The 20,669-nt window shown below is 43.3% G+C and overlaps 1 protein-coding gene across 4 annotated transcripts in view; it reads right to left on the reverse strand.

The window, feature by feature from the left end:
• The window catches only part of CARMIL1 (capping protein regulator and myosin 1 linker 1), a 188,145-nt gene extending 167,722 nt beyond the window's left edge, over positions 1 to 20,423 (reverse strand). For 2 of the 4 annotated variants that reach the window (XM_059479812.1, XM_059479797.1), the window contains exons 1-2: positions 20,071 to 20,423; positions 16,176 to 16,273 (exon numbers count right to left, since the gene is read on the reverse strand). In XM_059479812.1, coding sequence (XP_059335795.1) covers positions 16,176 to 16,273; positions 20,071 to 20,110 — 138 coding nt within the window. In that variant the 5' untranslated portion in view covers positions 20,111 to 20,423. The remainder of the gene's footprint in view (positions 1 to 16,175; positions 16,274 to 20,070) is intronic. The other 2 variants (XM_059479821.1, XM_059479805.1) reach the window with 2 other exon arrangements.
• Positions 20,424 to 20,669: the final 246 nt, after the last annotated feature.

A 20,669-nucleotide genomic window follows, 5' to 3' on the forward strand; every position in this document is an offset into this window, starting at 1 on the left:
CTGGTTTCTGGCAGCCAGCATTCTGAGGAGCCTTGCACACCACCTGCCATGCTCATGGCTACCTGACAGCTATTTCAGCAGCTGTAGGGCTTGGAGCAGAGGTACAGCTGCTCCTTAGCCAGGTAAGAATGAAGCTGTGGGACTGCTAAGATGATTGCAGTTGAGACTAGATAAAACCCACAAGTCTGAGGTGTGGGAAGGTTCAATTTCTTGGACTTCTTTACAAATAATGGTCTTAAAAAACATTCAGCACATAGACAGTGTTCCCCAAAGCCTCCTTCACTTTCTTCTCAGCTTCTGCTCACCCAGATAGAGAAACCCTAATTGACCTGTGCTCTGAGAAAAAAAATTGTGCCTTTGCTTACAGGTCTTCTGCTGCATGGAGGAGGACAAGGTTCACAGCTGTGGGTTGTCAAGTACAGAGAGCAAAAAGAGAAGGCTTACTCAGCAGTCTGAGTATTTCCTCTGGCCTTGATCTCACTCCCCCTGGCCTTGCTTTCAAATATCCTTCAGACAGTCTCCCATCTGCTTCTTTGTTCTTTTCTAGGGGAAGAGTCAGCTCTCCCACTGCTGATTTTGCATCTCAGATAGCAAAATTGCCGTCCCAGGCCACTGCTGGTGTTACACCCAACTGCAGGAGAAATCCTGAGGTTACCTCTCTGATTCATCAAGAGATGAATCAGACAGAAAAGGAATCTTCTAGTCCCAAATGGATTATTTTCAAAGCAAACAAGTAAATATACACAGGTGAAAGCTGAGCTGCAAATCTGCCATGGCTATATTTCCTGAGAAGAATCAGAGGCAAAAGGCCTGTATGTGGAAAGATACCTTCTTATCAAACCAAGATCAAGAGGTTAAGTCTGTTCTTCTCCCTTTGGAGGAAAACCTGGTGTCCTGGATAAGTATCTATACCTCCTAAATACTGGAATGCTCATCTAAGAAAGGATAAATAAAATATAATGTAATAAAAACAAGTCAGAACACGCCTAATAAGAATTGAAAGACAATACAGTACTTACATACATTACAGCTTAGGAAGGAAATGCAAAGCCCTGATCCGTCTGTTGTTCTCAAATAATCATAAAACTTCAAATAACCTAAAAAACTTCAACACTGCATGTCTACACTCAATTTAAAAGTACAGCTTCAGAAATCTAGAACTCTTGTGGCCCCATGTTAGAATAGCATAACTTTCAGTTTTATGCCGTGTGTTCTTAATGGGGGCTGCATACCAGCTACATCAATACAGAAGAACGCAATAACAGCACAAAACTACACAGTATGAACATTAATTTTCATGTAGAACTAATATACTATCAGACCTCTAGAAACATTTTTCCAACACATGAGACATTCTTGTTTCTGTTTCCAGTAGCAATCTGGAAATTTCTAGATATGACTTTCTGTCATATCTTTTAATGACTACAGGGCTTAAAGAGAGGGATGGGGAGTATCTACCAGCCTGTTAAGGAGTCTGGTCTAAAGAGCACTTCAGCAGAAAGTAAGAACGCATATATATTTGCAGTAAAAAAAAAAAAATATAACCCTTCTAGACTCTCAGCAGAGGTTCTTAGGTTCAGCCACAGTGAAAGGAATTTTACAGCACTTGTCAAGCAGAAAGCATGCATTTAATAATGAATAAACGAAGAAGATAAAGCTACAAGAACTCGGCAGCACAGAAGGTGAACCAGGCTCTGGTATTTCACAGCAAGTGTCAACAGAGGACTGTGCTCAGGCTGAAACAAATGGGCCCTGCAGAATCTGCAGATGCACTCCCTGTCTGGGGAAAAACACATTCAGCAACTGAACACCATCTTGATGCAAGAGGCAGCATGCTGGGCTTGGAAGATTTGATTTTTATTACCTCTTTCTTCAATTACTCTACTAACCTTAAAATAAGAGTATAACATTGCAATCTTTGAAATTTATATTATCTATGTGTGATCTATTAGGCAATATATAATAAAGTAGCTCTTTACATCACAAACCCATTTAAAGCATCAACTTGTGCCACATTATAGGCATTGCTATACATTCCTGGGAGGAGTGATTACTATGCACATGTAAAAGCTCAACGTTCATTTTACGCATGAACTCTACCAACAGGAATGGAAAAACATCAATATTTCCATTTCAGATGCTTGAAAGCAACCTTATCACTCCATGGCACAGTGATAACTGCAAGCCACTATGAATCTTTACCTCCATGTAATGCTAAAATCAGCTCAGGACAGATTTTCCCTCACAGGGGGAATTTAAAAAAAAAAAATTAGAAAAGGAATATTTTTCTTACAGTGGCATCAACTAAATATAACAGCCAGAGGCTACTGTAACCCAGATACTAAATTTCCTCACATCAATGCATCCAAAATGCCCCAAGCATTAATCTAATGCCTCGTCCAACTGGCCTGGCTCCATCACACACCAAAAGATCCACTTATCCTTGGACTGTGCAAGAAACACTGAACAGGGCAATCCAATCCACTCTTGCAAATGTGTGGGGTCTAAAAGCCACCTGAGAGTGCTCTTAGACCACAAGAGATTACAGCAAAGAAACCAAAGTCAGATTTTGGTCACATCTTAAGTAGATACAGTTCAACATAAGTGAACAGATGGATTATTCAGAAAGCCAAAAACATAACAGATTGGTGTTTAATGGATTTTCACCACTGAAGTTTAAATGACATGGCAAGACCAATTCCACCTGACCATGTATTTTTCTTTTTTCCCCTTAAGACAATGCCATCAGATTATCCAAACGTCAATTATGAAAACTATTTTACTCCCCAAGGGAGGGTCATCCAATATCCATGAACATAAAGTCAATTACCCAACTTACTCAGCATCTTTCAAGATACTAAGTGGCAAGAACCACACTGTACTAAACAACTCAACTTGGCAAAAATGCATCTGGACCCTAGATGTTTAAGGATTTTTTCAGCCTACTTTATTATATCAGATATTAAGCCAGAGACCTGAACCCAAAGTCTAATGTACAGCTTGAAACTGTTTGGGGGGAGAGAGCAGCAATGTCTGTGCACTGTTTTAGATCTTTTCTGCAATCCTTTGTCCATTTGCTAAATTTCCCACAAGAGTATTCCTACAGAAATAAACCCTATTCAAAAGGTGTGAAACCACAACAACTTTTCTTTCAAAGGTAACTACAATGGCATAAGAAAATAAATAAACATAAGAAAATAACACCTTTTCCCAAAAGCTCTCAAATTACTTTACCAATAACTAATGCCCAGTCAGATCAGTGCAGTATTTTTGCTGGGTCCATGGAAAATACACTTGAAAATAACACAAAAATACAAGAACAACTAAGGAAGCCTGCTTAATTCCTGCCAGGCTTCTGACAAGAGCCTCATGTCCCTGCCAGCTCTTCCCCTTTATGTTCCTGGAAAAGCTGCTATTACCACTTCAAAAACAGTGACGCATGGGAGGTGGAGAAAGTTATTCCTTTTCCTTTTGGTGGTTCTGTCACACTGTATATTCCCTTTTGTACAAGCAGAGGTTTTTCAGAAGTACTATCAATAAAGAAAAAAAAGAAAAAAAAAAAGGAGGCAAAGATGACATTGGAAAACATTTCTGAGGCTGGTCCTTCATAGAACATGTAAGGTAAAAAGGCTGGTGAGAGCAGGTAGTCTGTTAGGCTCCCTTTCTCTCAATTCTCCAATGCTCTGAGAGCAGTGAAACCAGTGAATTCCTTCCTTCCATCACATTCTGGAGCCCAGCAGCACCATGCAGATTCCTGTATTTGGCAACAGAGAGGTCCAGCATTACAGAAGGAGTTGTGCAAGCAGAGACACCTCCTCCCCAGCACAGTCCAGCCTCTTCCAGCTCCCCTGCACAAATTACACAAGGAACAGCCACGTTGTGGACTTGAAACAGAGAGGCTACTGCACGGCAAAGCTTTCTCTGCAGCACATCTCAAAGTACACACATGAGGGCATTCCTCCTCCCAGGCACCACCCTGCCTTTGCTATGAGGCACAGAGAGCCAGCACCAGGCAGCTCTGGCTCCCAGGAAGGGCAGAGCAAAGTTGGTTCTCAGTGCTCTGTGTCAAGCACAATCCCATGACCCCTTCCACAGAAGGCTCATGGTGCTCCAAGCTGAAGGAAGAGGCACCATGGACATGGTAGGAATCACAACCCAGAGAGCAGTGGGAGACTGGGACAGTTTAAGAGGTGAAAGGGGAGGCCCAGAAGCTGACCTGCCAATGTTTCCTTCAATTATAAGTATGTCCTTAAAGCCAGTCTTGATATCAAAGAACTGTCTGCAATTGTCTTTATGGTGAGAGGAAACAGATACTCCAAACAGAAAAGCAATATAACAAATATTCTACAATAAACAGCGGAAGATAAAAATAGAAAAATAAGACAGAAAAAACATGGAAAAAATAAAATAGAAGAATAATGTATTTGGGGCAGACTTAAGCCCTCAGCCTGAACAAAAACCTACTAAAATTGCATTAAGGATACATTGTGATACACTAATACCGTATAAAAATCTGCAGAATTTTAATTTCACACAATTTCACGCACATATAAACAATAGCAGGACCATCTAATAACATAACAGGAAATACATTAAAAGGATTGCATCACACTGGAAATATCACATGAAATTAGTATTTTCAGGCTTTCTATTTTTGGCTAAATGTTTTCAAAATATTTAACAAGGAGGAATACATTTCCAAGGCTTACAATAAGCATTTTCTTAGTTTCAGAAATCTTTCTCAGCTGGAAAGGGTGATAGTTCAACAATAAGACAAAATGGCAATGTATTTTCAGTATCACCATTAAACCTGCAACGATCTATAATATTTCTAATTTGAATATGCAACTTGTAAGAGTTGAGAGCTGCACCTCTTAGCTTTTTTTAGTAGTACTCAGTGTAGGCAAAAAACCAAGCAATAGTTTAAATTTAAAAAAAAAACACCCAAAAAAAAACCCCAAGACAAACAAAAAAAGAAAAACAAACCCAAAAAACCAAAATCCCTGCAGTATTAGGTCACTCCTGAAGAATTTTCTTGGCATTTTGGTTAAAGACCGACCACACACTCTTCCACAGATAAGCAGATTTTCCAAACTTCAGCTGACATGCCTACATAGAACCTCAAGAAAACTAGCAGGCAGCTTCTCCGGTGTAGCTGAGCAAGTAAATGGTAGAAAACTAGCTTTGAAATCACATGTGAAGGAAATAGTACAGATTACATAAAATACAGTTAAATTCCATCAGCAGAGTCAAGTCTCATAGAGCATGTCTTCCCAAAGTAGACACAGAACTATAAAACTTGGGTAACAAAGCATTGTATTCACAGATGAAACCCTTTTAAAGCTATTTTACAATCTTCTACACTGCTCTGGCATCATCTGCATCAGCTAATTACATTTAAATTGCAGTGTTATACTACAGTTCTTTACTTGTTTTCTTTTAACTTTCTCCCTTTTTCAACTGCTCCTGTACCTAGAGATGTGGAGAGAGCAATGCAAGTGGGTTGTGTCCATTGTACTGCCTCGCCTCCCCTCAGGACAAGCAGAATTTGCACAGCACTTTGTTGAGATGCTAGCAGTTGGTTTGGGGTTTAATGATGAGTTTTTGCTTGTTTTGTTTTGGTTTTGTTTGCCTTTTTTTTTTTTTTGTTATGTTGGAGTTTTTTTTTTATCAAAGAGAGCTGCTTTGGGAAGGGTGGAAAGAACTTAAAGCCAAATTACAAAAAGAACATTGTAATGTCCAGCCTGAACCAAACTGCCACCATGACACAAATAACATAGACCTAGCATAGATTTTAATTAAATTCTACAAGGAAGCAGATAACCTGGCTAGCAAGGCAAGATAAAAATGTATACAGAGTAAATTTATGGCAGCCTACAATACTTTTTAGCAGAGCAGCATCATGTTCAGTCCATCATTTCTGTATTTGCAGGGATACTGAGGAATTTGGGGATATTTGTCTTATCTCTGCAAGGAAAAGGAACAGAAGTGGGGGAATATGAGCTGTTAGAAAAACAGACATACTACAGTGAAAAGGGGTAAACTAAAACGCAAACTCCTGTCCTGACAGCAATCTGCACACAGGAAAGCTTCCAGGGACTTTTTGAAGCAGATGATATGGAAGGACAGTAAAAAGGAAGAGCATTACTATACCCATAGTGTATGCAACAATTGTACACAGAAAACATCAATGTGCCCATCAAAAATGCAGGGATTTTAGCACCTTCTTGAGATGAGAAAAGAGAAAGGTCAAAGCCTGTGCTTTTCTGCCACTCGCAAAGTGCAGATGTGAAGAATAACAGTCAAGAAAGCTGCTTGTTACATTTAAAATTCATTTTTCATGCTATAACAATAAATGCATAATTTAGTTTACAGATTATTAATAAACTTATCAAGATGGCAAAAATTATTACTCAACAAAGCACCAGTACCTAACAAAGCTAATGTTTCTTCAAATATTAACTTGCAACATTGTAAATACCAGAAGGGGAGATTGCCATCTAAAGCCAGCTGCACTAAAAATCCCAACATCTGCTTTGACCTACCTCCACTGCTCCCTTCCTAAGGCTCCTCAGCTCCACATTGGAGTAGAGGCTCACATACATGGCTGTAAAAGGTATCGCTCTTAAGCATCAGCCTCTAGTGTTTGTTAAGGGATGAGCCTGTGAAAGGCTTTCCCCCCTATCAATAGTTTTGTGTGAATAGTTTACTAGTGGTCTTCAAGGCAGAGAAGGAGAAGCCTTTTCAAAGGCTGACCCTGAACAAACACAGCAGTGCCCTGTCTCCCAATTCAGATTGAGGTCAACAGCCATTCACTTCCTCTAATCAAATCTGAGTAGAAGTTGCTTTGCAACAGCTATCTCACCCACCCTCTTGCTTTGCTCCCTGGCCCCAAGAAGTAGGTATCTGTAACTTCGCTCAAATCCTCAACATTTCACGGAGTTCTACAAAAGCAGTGGTTTGACCAAGTCTTAGGTACAAGGGAACGACTGCAGTTCAAGTGATGTGTGCCTTAAGTGGCTACTCCATAAAGACATGCTTCTGGCAAGCATCTTTGAGGCACAAAGTGGAAATGGCTTTTTCCAAAGGACCTCAGCTTCCCAAGCCCTGGCCAAGAGAGTGCTTCCAGACATCCCAAACAGACTGTCTAACCCACAGGCAGTATGCTGCTACCCACTGCTTCAGCTGTGGAAAGGGGGAAAAAAATTAGTTATCAACTGATCTACAAAGCATAGGAACAAGCAGCACTTGAAAGTGCAAAGCAGGATGAAAATGTTAAGGGGAATATAGACCCAGCATCTCTTCTGTTTTCCATCTCCACATGCACACTTTGAGGCCCATCCTGCTGTCACACAGGCCTTCTACTCTATGCAGGGATACAAATGTCACTTGTCTGCCAAGAGGATAAGCTACACGACACCCACACTTGTTCTCACCTTACTGTAAATCTTCCATACCTCTGGGTGATATCTCATGGGCAGCTCCTCACAGCACTAACTCCTTCTTCACAGCACAGCCAACAAACTCCAACTCTCTCCTCACCCAGCTAACCCACTCTTTTGTAGCACTTGTCTTCTTATTGGACACAGCTGTGGCCTGTTAAGGGCAGGCCTGTTCCTAATCTTTGGTGATTGGTACAGCTGCAACTCCTCAGGGGTGAGACTACCTTCTGCACTATTTTCCTACATTCTATCCCTCCACATACACTTTCAGGTCCAGACCAGAATTCTTGTATTTACTTTTTTTATAAAGGTCACTTTGCAAGGAAGATCCAGAAATGTAACCTGTTCAAATAAGAGCTACTTCTCACTTGACAACAGTTTCTACCTGTGAGCACTTTTCCAGCAGCCTCACAGGAACCACAAACCCTTTTAATTTGTATCAACACCAGCAATGTGACTCCTTCTCTGAACTTCATAGCAGAAATTTGTTTTGTTGTGCTAGTGTTAAATTTCACATGCCACAGCTATTCAGATCTTATTCTGCACCGCCCCTAACTCTCTGAGCCAGGGTCTCTCTTCCCTTATCCAGGAGGCCAATTAATTTGGTTAAATCTGTTCCAAGAGTATAGGGTTATAAGAATCTGGCTCTTATATTTGGCATCCTAACAGTCTGTCATCTGAAATAATCAAATTAGGGAAGCTATCACTAAGACAAAGATATCGCTCATGAGTTGACACAGAGTAGATGTTTCAGAAACGGGGAGAGATGAGACAGGACCAAGGGCAGAAATCAGTCTGAGGACTCAGGTAGCTATACAGAGCACCACTAGCAGCAGCCAAATTATAAAGGATAATTTTATATCCTGGGCCTGTAATTACTTTACACAGTAAAGTAATTACCACCACCATGAGGAAAAAAAGAACTCTAGGTGAGCTAAAGTAAGTATTTTAATAATCAAACAAATCAGTGGCACTCACCAATTTTTCCACCACAAGAATGTCTGAAGAGTGGGTCTCTGAGCAATGAGAAGCATTTTTCACACTACACTAGTTTTTCACTTAGGAGCCCTTGCAGCCATTCTCAAGTTCACTGTGTCCTCCTTCACACTACTTATACCAAAGTAAACCACATTCTCTGCATGAGAAGTCTTCTCTTAAAGTAAGTCAGGCAGATGAAACAAGCTGTAAGACGAAAAAAGAAAAAAAAAAAGAAACCCCACACACATATATGTCTACCAAATAACACATTCTGTTTCCAAGTCCTGTCTTTCTTGGGCAAAAAAGCCACCAATGGCAAAGAGCGAGTGAGACAAGAAGTTGACACCAATGCTCATTTTCTATTTTTTGTTTTCAGCTTTAGAGAAATTGCATGTAATAATCAGTCTTCTGCCTCTTTTATGCACAGATTTCAGTGAAAATCCTCGTTTTCAGTAAAGGCTTAATTTCATAAATAATGGTGGCAAGGAGTCAGGCCCTCTCAAAGCAAAAGCACATTAGCAAACCACTTTGGTACATTATATATTCAGCAAGAGAAGTAGAAAGAGCATGGCAGTTTAAAAAGGAAATGCTTTCTAATTGGGCTACAAAAAAATTGACAGGAGGAAAGATTCCATGATCAGTTCAGAGCCACAGTAGATTCCTGCCTCCCACCACTTTTTTTTACCCCTACAACTGTTAGAGCTGTGTAGAGAAAACCAGAACATGCTGAGTGAGATCATGTCCACATTTCCTCCCTCCAGAACACTGCAGGTGCACGTGTAAATGCAAAGTACATGAGCCAGAACAACAGCAGGTGCTTTAAGGGCACTGAAAAAGGAGTCCCTTTTTCTTTCCTTTCCCTGCCTGTACCAGTTATCCAGAGCTAAAGAAAAGGAGAACAAGCTGCATTTCTGTCCTCCCAAAGCATGGAAAGAGCACACTATACTCAAGGTGCAAGAAATCATCCTTAATTTCTACACTTGCATGTACTACCAGCAATTCATTGAACCACTGAATCATGGAACAGTTTGGGTTGGAAGAGACCTTAAAGGTCCTCTTGTTCCAACCCCCTGCAAGGAGCAGGGAAACCTTCTACCAGACCAGGTTGCTCAAAGCCTTATCCAGCCTGACCTTGAACACATGCAGGGATGGGGCATCCACAACTTCTCCAGGCAACCTGTTCCAGTGCCTCACCACCCTCATCATAAAAAATTTCTTCCTTACATCTAGTCTAAACTAACCCTCTTTTAGTTCAAAACCATTCCCCCTTTTCCTAACACAACAGGTTCTGTTAAGAAAATTGACTTTGTTTTTCTTATAAGCCCACTTTAAGTACGGGAAGGCTGCAGTAGACTCTCCCTGGAGCCTTTTCTTCTCCAGGCTGAAAAACCCCCAATTCTCTTAGTCTCTCTTCATAAGAGAGGTACTCCACTCCTCTGATCATCTTCATGGTACTCCCACCAGTTAAAAGTAACCTTATGGATCCATGTATAACAGAAATGTAAATTTCAATGAAACTTGCACATGTATATTTTTCTAAAATGTTTCCTATTTTGGAAACATATGCAACTGCATGACTGAATTAATAATTCTATTTCCTGTACTACTCTTCTTATTTCAGTTTTTTGTAGCAATCTTACAGGCCACAGTTCAGTTGCTTTCTAAGACACACCTTTAAATGCATTAAGATACATTTTCACATCTAAGTATTTTTTGATTACCCTACCTCACTTCACTTAGATTTCCTGACATGAGGGATGTACCAACACCTACCTCCTTTCATCTTCATAAAGACACACTTAAGATATATGTCATAACAGTCAATATTCTGGGCAGAGAAGAGGAAACACCATTACTTTTAAAGAATGTCCCTATTTAACATCATTATCACACACCAGCTGTCATGATATAACGTGTGAGATTGCACACATTTTATGTAAAACCAACCTCAGACAACCCTGTGAGCTTCATGCTCTTAGTGGTTTAAAAGAAGTGCATATTTTTTAAGGCAGGAAGTGAAATTCATCTCTATTCAAACTGAATATCGTGGATGGATCAAGACAAAAGATGAGCAATGGAGAACAAGCACCAGAGCTTTTAATCCCAAAATAGTTTTGGCAGAGCAAAATACTACTGCCTCCATCCAGATAGCTGAACAGGCACAGGAGCTCAGGCTTTTCTCCGTTGCTTCACAAGAGTCAGCCACATTGTTCAAGCATGGTTCAGAAGCCACATGGAGAGCACACAAAATGGCCATAATTGCTCCTTTGAAAGTAAACACAGATAGATTTTATTTTTTAAATAGAATTCCAGTCTTTATAAGAGAGTCTTTAGAAGCAGAACATGAAATCTCAGACCATGTGCACAGAAAAAATATAAACTTCTTTGACAGAAGTCAATTCAGTTTTTTGTTTTAAAAGCCCATGGAAACATATGTCCCAGAGAAAGTGACAAGGACATATGAATTGCTCCCAGTGAATTTACGTTGGGAATACAGTAAATTTTAGGGAGAGCCACCTGCCAAAGCAACTGTCTCAGTTTCAGAAGTAACACTGTGATATTTTAACAAAGAGAATGTAAATGACTGAGGGCAGAAGCATAACAGAGACTCCTCAAAGGAATTTCCTAATAAAGTGCTTTTGGTCACTACATGGCATCACACTATTCTATAGCCTTAAGATTAGGAAGACAACAACAACAAAAAAAATCAAAATAAACCCAGCAACAAAGCAAAGAAGCCTGACCAAACATATAGACAGCAAGGTCACTATGCAGTATCTCCTCATCTTTTATGTCTAAAATAGTACTACTTTGGAAAGGAAAACTAATCTCAAAGGCAACTAGAGCAGGAATATTCTCTTTTTCTAATAGCAAAGACAAAAAATAAGATGAATCCTGAATTCCAACCTTTCATGAATCACTCTTAAAAACATCAATATTTCATAAGGAGTTGGTCACATTTATTGCACATATTGACTTTAGCTCACATTTTAACTTCTCAAAGTTTGCTGCTAATTACAAAAAATCTGAGAGAAAGAAAAGGCAGAAGGCAATAATCAGCAAAATTATATACAGATATCTCAGCTATTTTGCGGGGGGCGGGGGGGGGGGGGGGGAAGCACCACCACAAACACCAAAAGTAAGAAGAAGCCCAGTCCCTAAAAGTATTTGTTTGCATGTGATAGCCTGATAATCACTGAGGCCTATGGATTAAAAAAAAAAAAAAGGAAAAAAAAAGAGGAAGAAGAAAATACTGAAGTATCTCAGACGCCAACAGGGAGTTCTGCCTGATCCCTTATGGTGGCAAAAGGTGGAGGCCTCAGAAGACAGAGTAGGTGTAAAATTTCTCTTCTTTTTCTGGCTGTCTCCCCCCACTCCCCTCTTATCACAACTGAGACCTCTCCATACCCATCAGCTTAAGCTGAAACTGGAGAGAAGGTCAGAAGTTATCAGTGTGAGGAGAAACACCACAGGCATTCAGCATGATGCCTTCAACCTCGTCCTCATAAAAAAACAGGTTTGAAAAAAACAATCACACAAAACCAAAGCAATCCTCTGCTGCTTAGAAAAGAGTGACATCTCTATCTATTTTAACCAAATCAAAATACTGTGATGAGCATCCCATTGAAGCAAAATACAGCTGGGTCCACTCCTGCAGGAGTACTCTGCCTCTGGCTGAGGGCCACCTGGAGCCACCTGCTCAAGGGCTCTGCCACAGCTGGGCTGCCTGCAGCCAACACAGCGCAGGTATGTGACCCCAAAGGCAGGAACAAGCTTTGACCAGGGCTCCCCACCTTGCTTCAGAGCTCTGGCACTCAGCTCTGGCCTGCACTACACAGCTACACCTGCACTCAGTCGCTTTCCCAGCTGAGGCCACCCCACTGAGCCAGCTGTGGGTCACTGCAGTGCTGTCACCACTGGAGCTCAGCTGCCACCCCAGTCCTGCTGAGTGTCTCCCTGGCCCACAGTAGGACTGTGCCCCACTGGGGAGCCCCCACAATGTCTGTTCTGCTCACCCTGTGGGGCAGCTTGGCACCTTTCAAGGCCTCCCATATGCCTGCATGTTTCCTCACTTTCCCCAATGCAGCTTGGCTCTGCCAGAGTACCCAGATGGGACTGGGGTTTAGCCCTAATCACTTGAGGACTGATTTTTCTGCCTGTTCAAGCTGGTTATTGCCTTTTCAGGGCTGGATACCCATTTGCTGCCCAAACACATGAGATTTGGTGCCAGCAGACCAGAGGCAGCTCAGCAGCTCATGATGTTTACTGTTTTGCATCATTATGACTAACTGAAAAACTAAATAACTGCAGATTGAGATTACTGAGGCAGCAAACTCCTTGTACAGACTGAAAAAAATCTGGTTTATATCAAAATTCCTAGACATAATTTCCCAACTCTGGCACCTAAATCTGGGATCCCAAAGCATCTTAAGGCAAGCATGGTGTTATCATTATATTGCAAGAGCTCCATTATCATTATATTGCAAAGGTTCCGTATTGCTAGAGTTTCATACCTCCTTGATGTACCTTGTAGGCAGCTCCTCTAGGCACTGATTCTTATCCTCACAGCAGCCAACTGACTCCAGTTCCCACCAATCCACTCTTTTATAACACTCTTCTTATTGGCTACAGGTGTGGCCTGTTAACATCAGGCCTGCTCCTAATCTTTAGTAATTAACCCAGCTGCAACTCTTTAGGGGATAAGATTACATTCTATACCACCTTCACTTACCCATACTGTATTCCCCTACAGCATGGTCTTTATCCTCCAACTTCACCAGTTTAATACTGGGATCCTATTGCAAGCAACACCAGGGGCTTTGCACTGTTTTTTCTGTTGTCTCAGATTCTAATTTCCATCTTAATTATCAGAGGAACTTCCTATAACAGAGTGACTTAAGCAGATGGTTACATTCATATTCTAGTAGTCTGTACCTTGAATACACTGTGAACAACAGGGCCAGCAGTCAAGTGTTTTTATAGTTACCTGCCAAGTGCAGTCATTTTTAAATAAGCTCCCTTGCTCAAAGTGATTTTGCTGAATTTCCCTAGGAAGAAAGGATGAGAGATCATTTAATTAAAACACAGATTTGGGTGTCAGGGCTCAGTGCCAGCCTCTGTGATCAACCTCCTCTAAAGCCATGAGCACATTTCACAACAGCTCTGGGGTTACCTCAATGAGGGCAACTAGTATTTTCTCCCTATTAAGTGCTAGACCCAAAGCATGGCACCTAATTTGCTTAAAAACACCCAACAACTAAGGAAATTCAACCCAAAATCTCAAAACAATCCATTTGCCACATGTGCACTCAAGAGACAGTACTCAGAAGATTAATGTTTCAAAACCAAGCTCTCAGGAGTTGAGGAGTGCTGGCATGAAGGCTGCCCATGCAATCACATTTGAGCCCACTGGTGCGTTCACTTAAGGATACAGTCTTTAATTACTGAGCTGCTTTTGCTGCCAGCATTTCATTCAGCATTGCATTTGACAGGCTCACCCAAGGCACAGCAACTTGGTTTTACCCACTCTGGTCAGAACGTGGCCATACGCATTATTTACTGAAAACCTTTCAGTTCCAGCTCAGAGTACAAAATTGCTTAGTTTTCCAGGAAGATTTCCTGAAGTGTTTAGTACTAAGCAGTCACTTCTGAAGTAAGGTTATTTATTTTCAGTGTCACTGTTTTGATGAGAGAAGGGCGTATGTCCTCTACTACACAGGTGAGAAGTGAGACTGTGCTGACACAGTAAGGCCAAAAAATCTCCATTAATTTGAGGTACCAAACTTAAAGTGTTTCTGGTGTAATTTTTTTCAGAGCATTCTATGTTTCATGGAACTTTGCATCCCCAAAGTGAACCACAGTCTCTACAGGCCTTTGCCACAGCAGACAACATTCAGCACCTCTGCAAGAAAGAAAAATAAACTCCCAAAACTACAAAAACAACCCAAAAACCCAAACAAACAAAAAACCAAACCAAACGACCTGATATAAAGATTTACACACTCAGAGAAACCTTGTAAAAAAAGCATCTTTAGTGATTTGCAGCTTCACAAAAGGCAGTTTCCTTCCACAGCAAAAGAAAACACAAAATCCAGTTCCAGCAATCAATATAATCAATTTCTCTATGAATAAAAACTTTTTCCCCCACCAATATAAATCCCCTGCATTTCTGCATCAAAGAACAAGTGGTTATAGCAGACAACATCCAGTAAATCATTCCCCTGCAACACTTATCTTGTGCACTGAAACCTACATGTATGTACACAAGTAGCGCTCACTGAATCGTGAACCTCTGAAATGTTCTCTCCCTTTCAGTACCTCCTCAGTCATGGAAGGTGACAGTCCCCACCTGAGAGCTCAGGAGATTAAAGAGAGAAAAAACACCCAAGGCACATTTAGGCCTTTTACTGCCAAGTAGTACATCCCTCAGAAACCTCACTGATGATTCAAAGCTTGACATTCTCTTTATCCCATCAGTTCAGAACAGTATTTCAGTATTTCCACAATATATTTCACTATTGATAATAGTTATGATTCCATGTAAGTCCAAAAGCCAATCAAGTGTAACTACTTCAGTGAAACCTGTCAGCCTTCCCTATAAACATGGCTTTCAAATAAATAGAGACAATCAATCAATCACCATTCACATATTCAATCTATTTCCAGTACAGAAACTGTAAATCAAGGAACTACATATAACATGGGTAGATATTAAACAGAAAATATTTCAAGTTTCTTTAAGTAGTGGCTCTCACAGAAAAGTGAGCCATTATCTACAGTCGTAATGCCCAGGGATAGCAACTTGTACTTTAGGAAGATAATTCAGAAGTGATTAAAAATTTGTGGTTTTGAAAGACAAAATAGCATATTTGCATGGAGAATGTACCTAATATCTGTGATAACAGCTTTGTTAACAAAACTTTCAAATATGAAACAGCATGAAGACACCAAATTTCAAATATCTTGCAAAATATTATGGCAGCATTGTACTTAATTGTGCTTTTTACTCTAAGAGTTCTCCTGATATAAATGTATCAAAAGAACAAGGAAATACAGTCGCATGTCTTTTTGTGTGTTCAAGATAGTATGCAAATGTAGCAGCTCATTACCACAGCTTTCTTCCTATCAAGACAGACCAGCAAAACTATTTTTGAGAAAACAGGAAAGCATACTTAAGTGAGATTAATTTGACACTTTCCTCCATTACAGTTTTAAGAACAATTTACAATCCCACACATTAAGCATTTATTTTAAAATGCAGATATAAGACTTAACATGTTGAGAATACCAAAAAACACAAATAGTCATTTGAGTTCAAAAAGCCCAACAGTTTTACTGTTGCTCTTCACTGCATAACAGCTTCAGATGCTCAAAATTAATTCTACACACTTCATTTTGCATTTCTTGGCCACTTAAAACTCTTGTGGATATAAACAGGAAACCTAACCAGCAAAGGCAGCAGAATATTTTAGAACAGGTTCCAATAGTAGTTTGCTTTATCATCAGTCCACAACACAATATCCAAAACTCTGAAAAATAATTCAGTGATAAACAAGTGTGTGTACACATGCACAGCTGCACACCAACCCTATGCAGGCTATCATGAAAGCAAGAAAAAGTAAGAAAATAAATCACATGGACATCTTATGGCACACAGAAAGTTCAAAGAATACTTCCAGAGGAGATTTAATGCATTCTGAAAAGATACTGGCTTTTCCTCTGCATTTGTAATCTGAGTCATTCTATTGTACTTACCAATATTTTGTTATCCACTTTATCTCCCTTGGTTTCCAGCTTTACTTTCTTCTTGACAGAAATTTTGATTTTCCTCCCAATAACATCCCTGACACTTTCTGAAACAAAAGAAAATATCTTCATTAAATACCTTCAGTGTCAACACAAGAAGGAAACAGATGCCACTGTTGAGTTTACAGAAAGACGCAGAGCTATGTTGTCCAACTGCTTGCACTCATGGAAGTCTCATGCCCATGCACCAGTACTAAACACAACCTAACACAAGTATTATTTTCTAAGTATGCCATCTACACAATAATTTGTGTCTACTATGATAGCATTATTGATGTCATATGCCTGGATTCTAAACACAATTTGGTATTTTCTTCCCAGCACTACTTACATATCAAAAGCATTCCCAAGACAAGCCACAGCACTGCTTAGCTCCATTCTGGGAAAATAAAGCAAATTCCTCACTGCTATTATTTGTACCTGAAAAGCTTACGAAAGCAAATTAGCTTCTTGCACTGCACAAATTTCCACCTCTTGTTAATATCAAGGAGGCTAAATGGGTCAGGCAATGGAAGAGCAACTGTTCACACATTTTGCACTCTGTGCATTGAAGTAGCGAAGCAAACCAAGCAGACTTCCAGATAGTAACACCTGGCAGCTATGCAGAGGATGCTGTGGAGGCAGCTTTGGTCTTGGTCCAAATCCCAGCAACAACGTAGCCACTCCATGGTGCCAGCACCAAAGCTACCTTAGCTGCCATAACGCTTTAATATGTACACGCACACACATGATTACACAGTCTCTGCCAATTATGACACGAACCAGCTTTTCCCCTGAACATTTGCACCCTGGCCCGAAGGGAACAGACACACAGGGAACTGTGTCTAGAAAGCTTATACAACTACTGACACTGATGTAATTGAGAGATAAACAGAGGAGTTCATCTAGAAGAGCCAATTTGGCACCTTCCGTAAGTTTCACTCCCCAGCCCCCACTGAAAGAGAATGAGAAAGAAATCTTTTAAACACATTAACCTATTTCCAGCCCAACAACAGGCATCTGTAAAAGGAAAGTCTCCACCCTCTCCAGACACATACACTTTGCCCTCGGGCACGCTTAAGTTTAAAAGCAAAAATGAAAGATAATAGGCTATTCCTGAGGCTTTTAATTATAGTGCTCTGTATAGCGCTTTCTGCACAATTTTCATTCGGTAGTCAGAAGACGTTAGCACAAACAACACACCATTTATTAAGCCTGGATGTTTAACCCAGGCCACTGTGTTCTGCCTGCGGGGCAGAAGGGTGTGCAAGTCAGAAACGTGGCCGGTCAGAGAGACTCTTCACCCGAAAGAGCTCTTTCTGCAGAATCGGCATGTTTTCCCCAGGAATTTTAATTTCCCTATGAGGACACAAAAGCTCCTCGGTAGCAGCGGCTGGCCCAGAGGAGCCTGTCCCAAGGCGCGGCAGCCCCGGTGGCAGGCAGCCAGCGCGGCCGGCTCCCGGAGCAACCGCCTGGGACGGGGCCAGGCTGCGAGATCCCGGGGCAGCCAGGTGAGCGGAACCCGGGGGAAAGTCCAGCCCGATGAGAACTGCTCTCCCAAGGCCTCCTCTCCCATGGGTAATGCCCAATTCCGGTCTTTCTGCCCCCGCTCGGAAACCCAGAAGCGAGCTGACCATAGAGTCTATTTAATCGAGTCCTGTCTCCTTGCAGGTGGTCTTGCTGCTTCTCTGCCACTTTACCTCCATGTGCAGCCTGTGCTTTTTGGTTTCTCCTCTCCCACAAACAGCTCCAAGTGCCTGCATCTAGCAGGGGACTTCCTCCTGACACACCTGCATGTAGAGGTGCACTTCCCTTTGCTGTTCCATGGGTCCTACACAGCAGAAATGGGAATGACTGCAAGCCCTCAGCTCCAGCACTCTTACTCCAACAAGCCATAGGGAGAGAAGGGGCCTGGGACCCCAGACTGCACAAAGCATCATCAGAATGCCAGCTCCTCACAAGGCTCTATCTGCCCGAAAGGGTTAAAAGCACTACTTCAAAGAACTAAGATAGTGATTTCATAGATACTCTGCATGGAACTAAAGACAATTCCCTCCATTGGGAATTCCCTGACATTGGATGGACTCACAAAATAAATTTTCAGACTGAGAGATGGAAATATAACATTAAGGTTCACTTTTCTCATGCTGGAGGCTTCAGACATCCACACCTGGGAGGAGTGGATCCAGGCAAGCCAGCAGTAAGAGAGGGTTTCTTTGAAGACTATGACCTACGAGACCTGACAAAGGTCACACGGGAAGTGAGTAACAGAACAAAAACTGCAACTCAAACACTCCTATCCCCAGTTTAATCTCCACACTCCAATCACTCTGCGTTAAAGCACATCCTTTCATCCTGCTCTCAAAACATGGTTATTACAAAGAGCCTATTTAGAGGTTAAATTTTAACATGTGGACACCAAAATACTGCTAGAAATTAAACCAATCTACATGAACAGATCCCCACACCTCAGAATAGCCCTTGACAAATCAAGCTGAGTGAGTGCAGGGCACCAGGGCTGAGGGGTAATTCTTAAGATGGTTCAAAGCCACCAGAGGAGGCTGTGAAGATGCTCACCTTATTCTTCCCTGTAGTATGCAGCACACCTCACCTACAACACTAGAGTGCAGACCCATGGTGAGTAAGAAATACTGTGTATTAGCACTCAAACATGCCTGGCCACTTTAAAATAGGAAAACTGCATGGTTTGAACCATATCTACTCCTAGAACTCTTCCCACCTCATCATTTCTTAGCAGCAAGCTATAGACTACGGTCTCTCTGTAAACCACATGGTTTGGAGACCAAGAGGACTGCAAAATAGAGCTATTTTGACTCTACAGAAAAAAATATCTGCAGCAGCTGCAAATGCCCACCCAGACTTTACCAGTATTTGATAAATGCTAAAACCACTTGCTGAGGAAACTGAAGGAAATGCAACAATGTAAATTACCTAAGTAAGGTTTGAAGGACTGTATTCAACGCCGCATATACCTTGCTGCCTGACAAATTTCTGTTTCCATCTGTCCTTAAGACAACACTTTAAATCATTACAATGCCGGTGAGATCTCTAGATAGCTCTTCAACAGGCAAAACCAAAGGAAATTAGGCCTGAACAAGGTAGCTGAAGGCCTGGAGCATCAGACCGGTTATCCCCAAATGACACTGGTTACACACACGCCGCCTGCGTAACGATCCATTTATTGGAAGCTCCCCAAAAGAGGTGACAGCATTTTCAGGGTCCTCGCCATCACCTGTGACTGAGTTCCTAAGCGTAAACCATGCAGGATGGAGGCTCGTGTGCACGGGGCCATAAAACTTTAATTACAAATACCCTCACTCCCTCCTACATCCAGAGAAAAACGAGACTTAAACTAGGCAAAACCCGGGAGGATAAATAAAACAGCACCGAGCGGAGCCGCAGCCCGTGCCGCCAAGCTGAGGCGCACCGAGGACGTGCCCCGGGCGGGCGGCGGTGCGGGGGGCCGGGGCAGCTTCCCAGCGCGTCCGCCAGCGCTGGCAGCCTGCCGGCACCCCGGACACACCGCTCCGGGGGGGGACACGCACCGTACCCCCCGGGGCTCAGTCTCTGCCCGCGGCCGCCTCCCCTGCCCGCCGCAGCCCCGCACCCCCGCCCGCCCATTGCCCACACGCAGCAACGCGGCCTCGCCGCCCCCCGCGGCTCTTTCGAGTCCCTCCAGCCCCGAGCGGAGCCCCCGGGCTCCCTGACCAGCCCCCGCGGCGCTTCCCCAGCTCCACAGACCCAGCCCCATCTCCGGCAGCGCTGCATCCCGCGCACGGCGGCCTCCAAACTTGCCCCCGCAGTCCCTTCGCCCGGGACCCCGCAGCCATGCCCCGTCCCTTACCGATCAACTCTTTGGGGACGTCGGAGCTCTCCTCGGCCATGGCGGCGGCGCTGCCCGGCGCCCGGGGATGCCCGGCGGCGGGGCTGCTTCAGCGGCGCGCCGTCCCTGCGCCGGGCGAGGCGGGCATGCACCCAGCGGGCGGGGGAGGAGGAGGAGGGCCGGCCGTGCGCCTCGCTGCGGAGCACGGGTGTGTGCGCGGCTGCGAGCGCGGGCGGAGGGAAGGGGCTTCTCCCGCCCCCGCGGAGCCCGCTCCCCCCGCGCTACATGCCGCCCCCGGCCAGGAGGGGCATTTCCCGGGAGGGATGGAGGGTCCGCAGGCGGCCGTCAGGCGCGGCGCTGCGGGCTCACGGCGGCCCCCGCGCCGGCTCCCCCGTTCCCGCCTGCGCGCCGCCCGGCTCCCCCGCCCGGCACCGGCGGGAGGCGGCGGCTGCCCCCGCCCCGGGAGGGCCCCGGCCCGGCCCCCGAACCGCGCGGGAGCCGCCCGCTCGCCCGCGCCCACCGAGCACCCGGCGACAGAGCGGGGAGGCGGCGGCGGCCCGGAGCATCGCCCTTAGGAAGCCATCGCGGCGAGGGAGGAGGAGGAGGGCAGTGGGCTCGGG

Source organism: Ammospiza nelsoni, chromosome 1, assembly GCF_027579445.1.
Source record: "Ammospiza nelsoni isolate bAmmNel1 chromosome 1, bAmmNel1.pri, whole genome shotgun sequence".
In the NCBI taxonomy this organism is placed as follows: Eukaryota; Metazoa; Chordata; class Aves; order Passeriformes; family Passerellidae; genus Ammospiza; species Ammospiza nelsoni.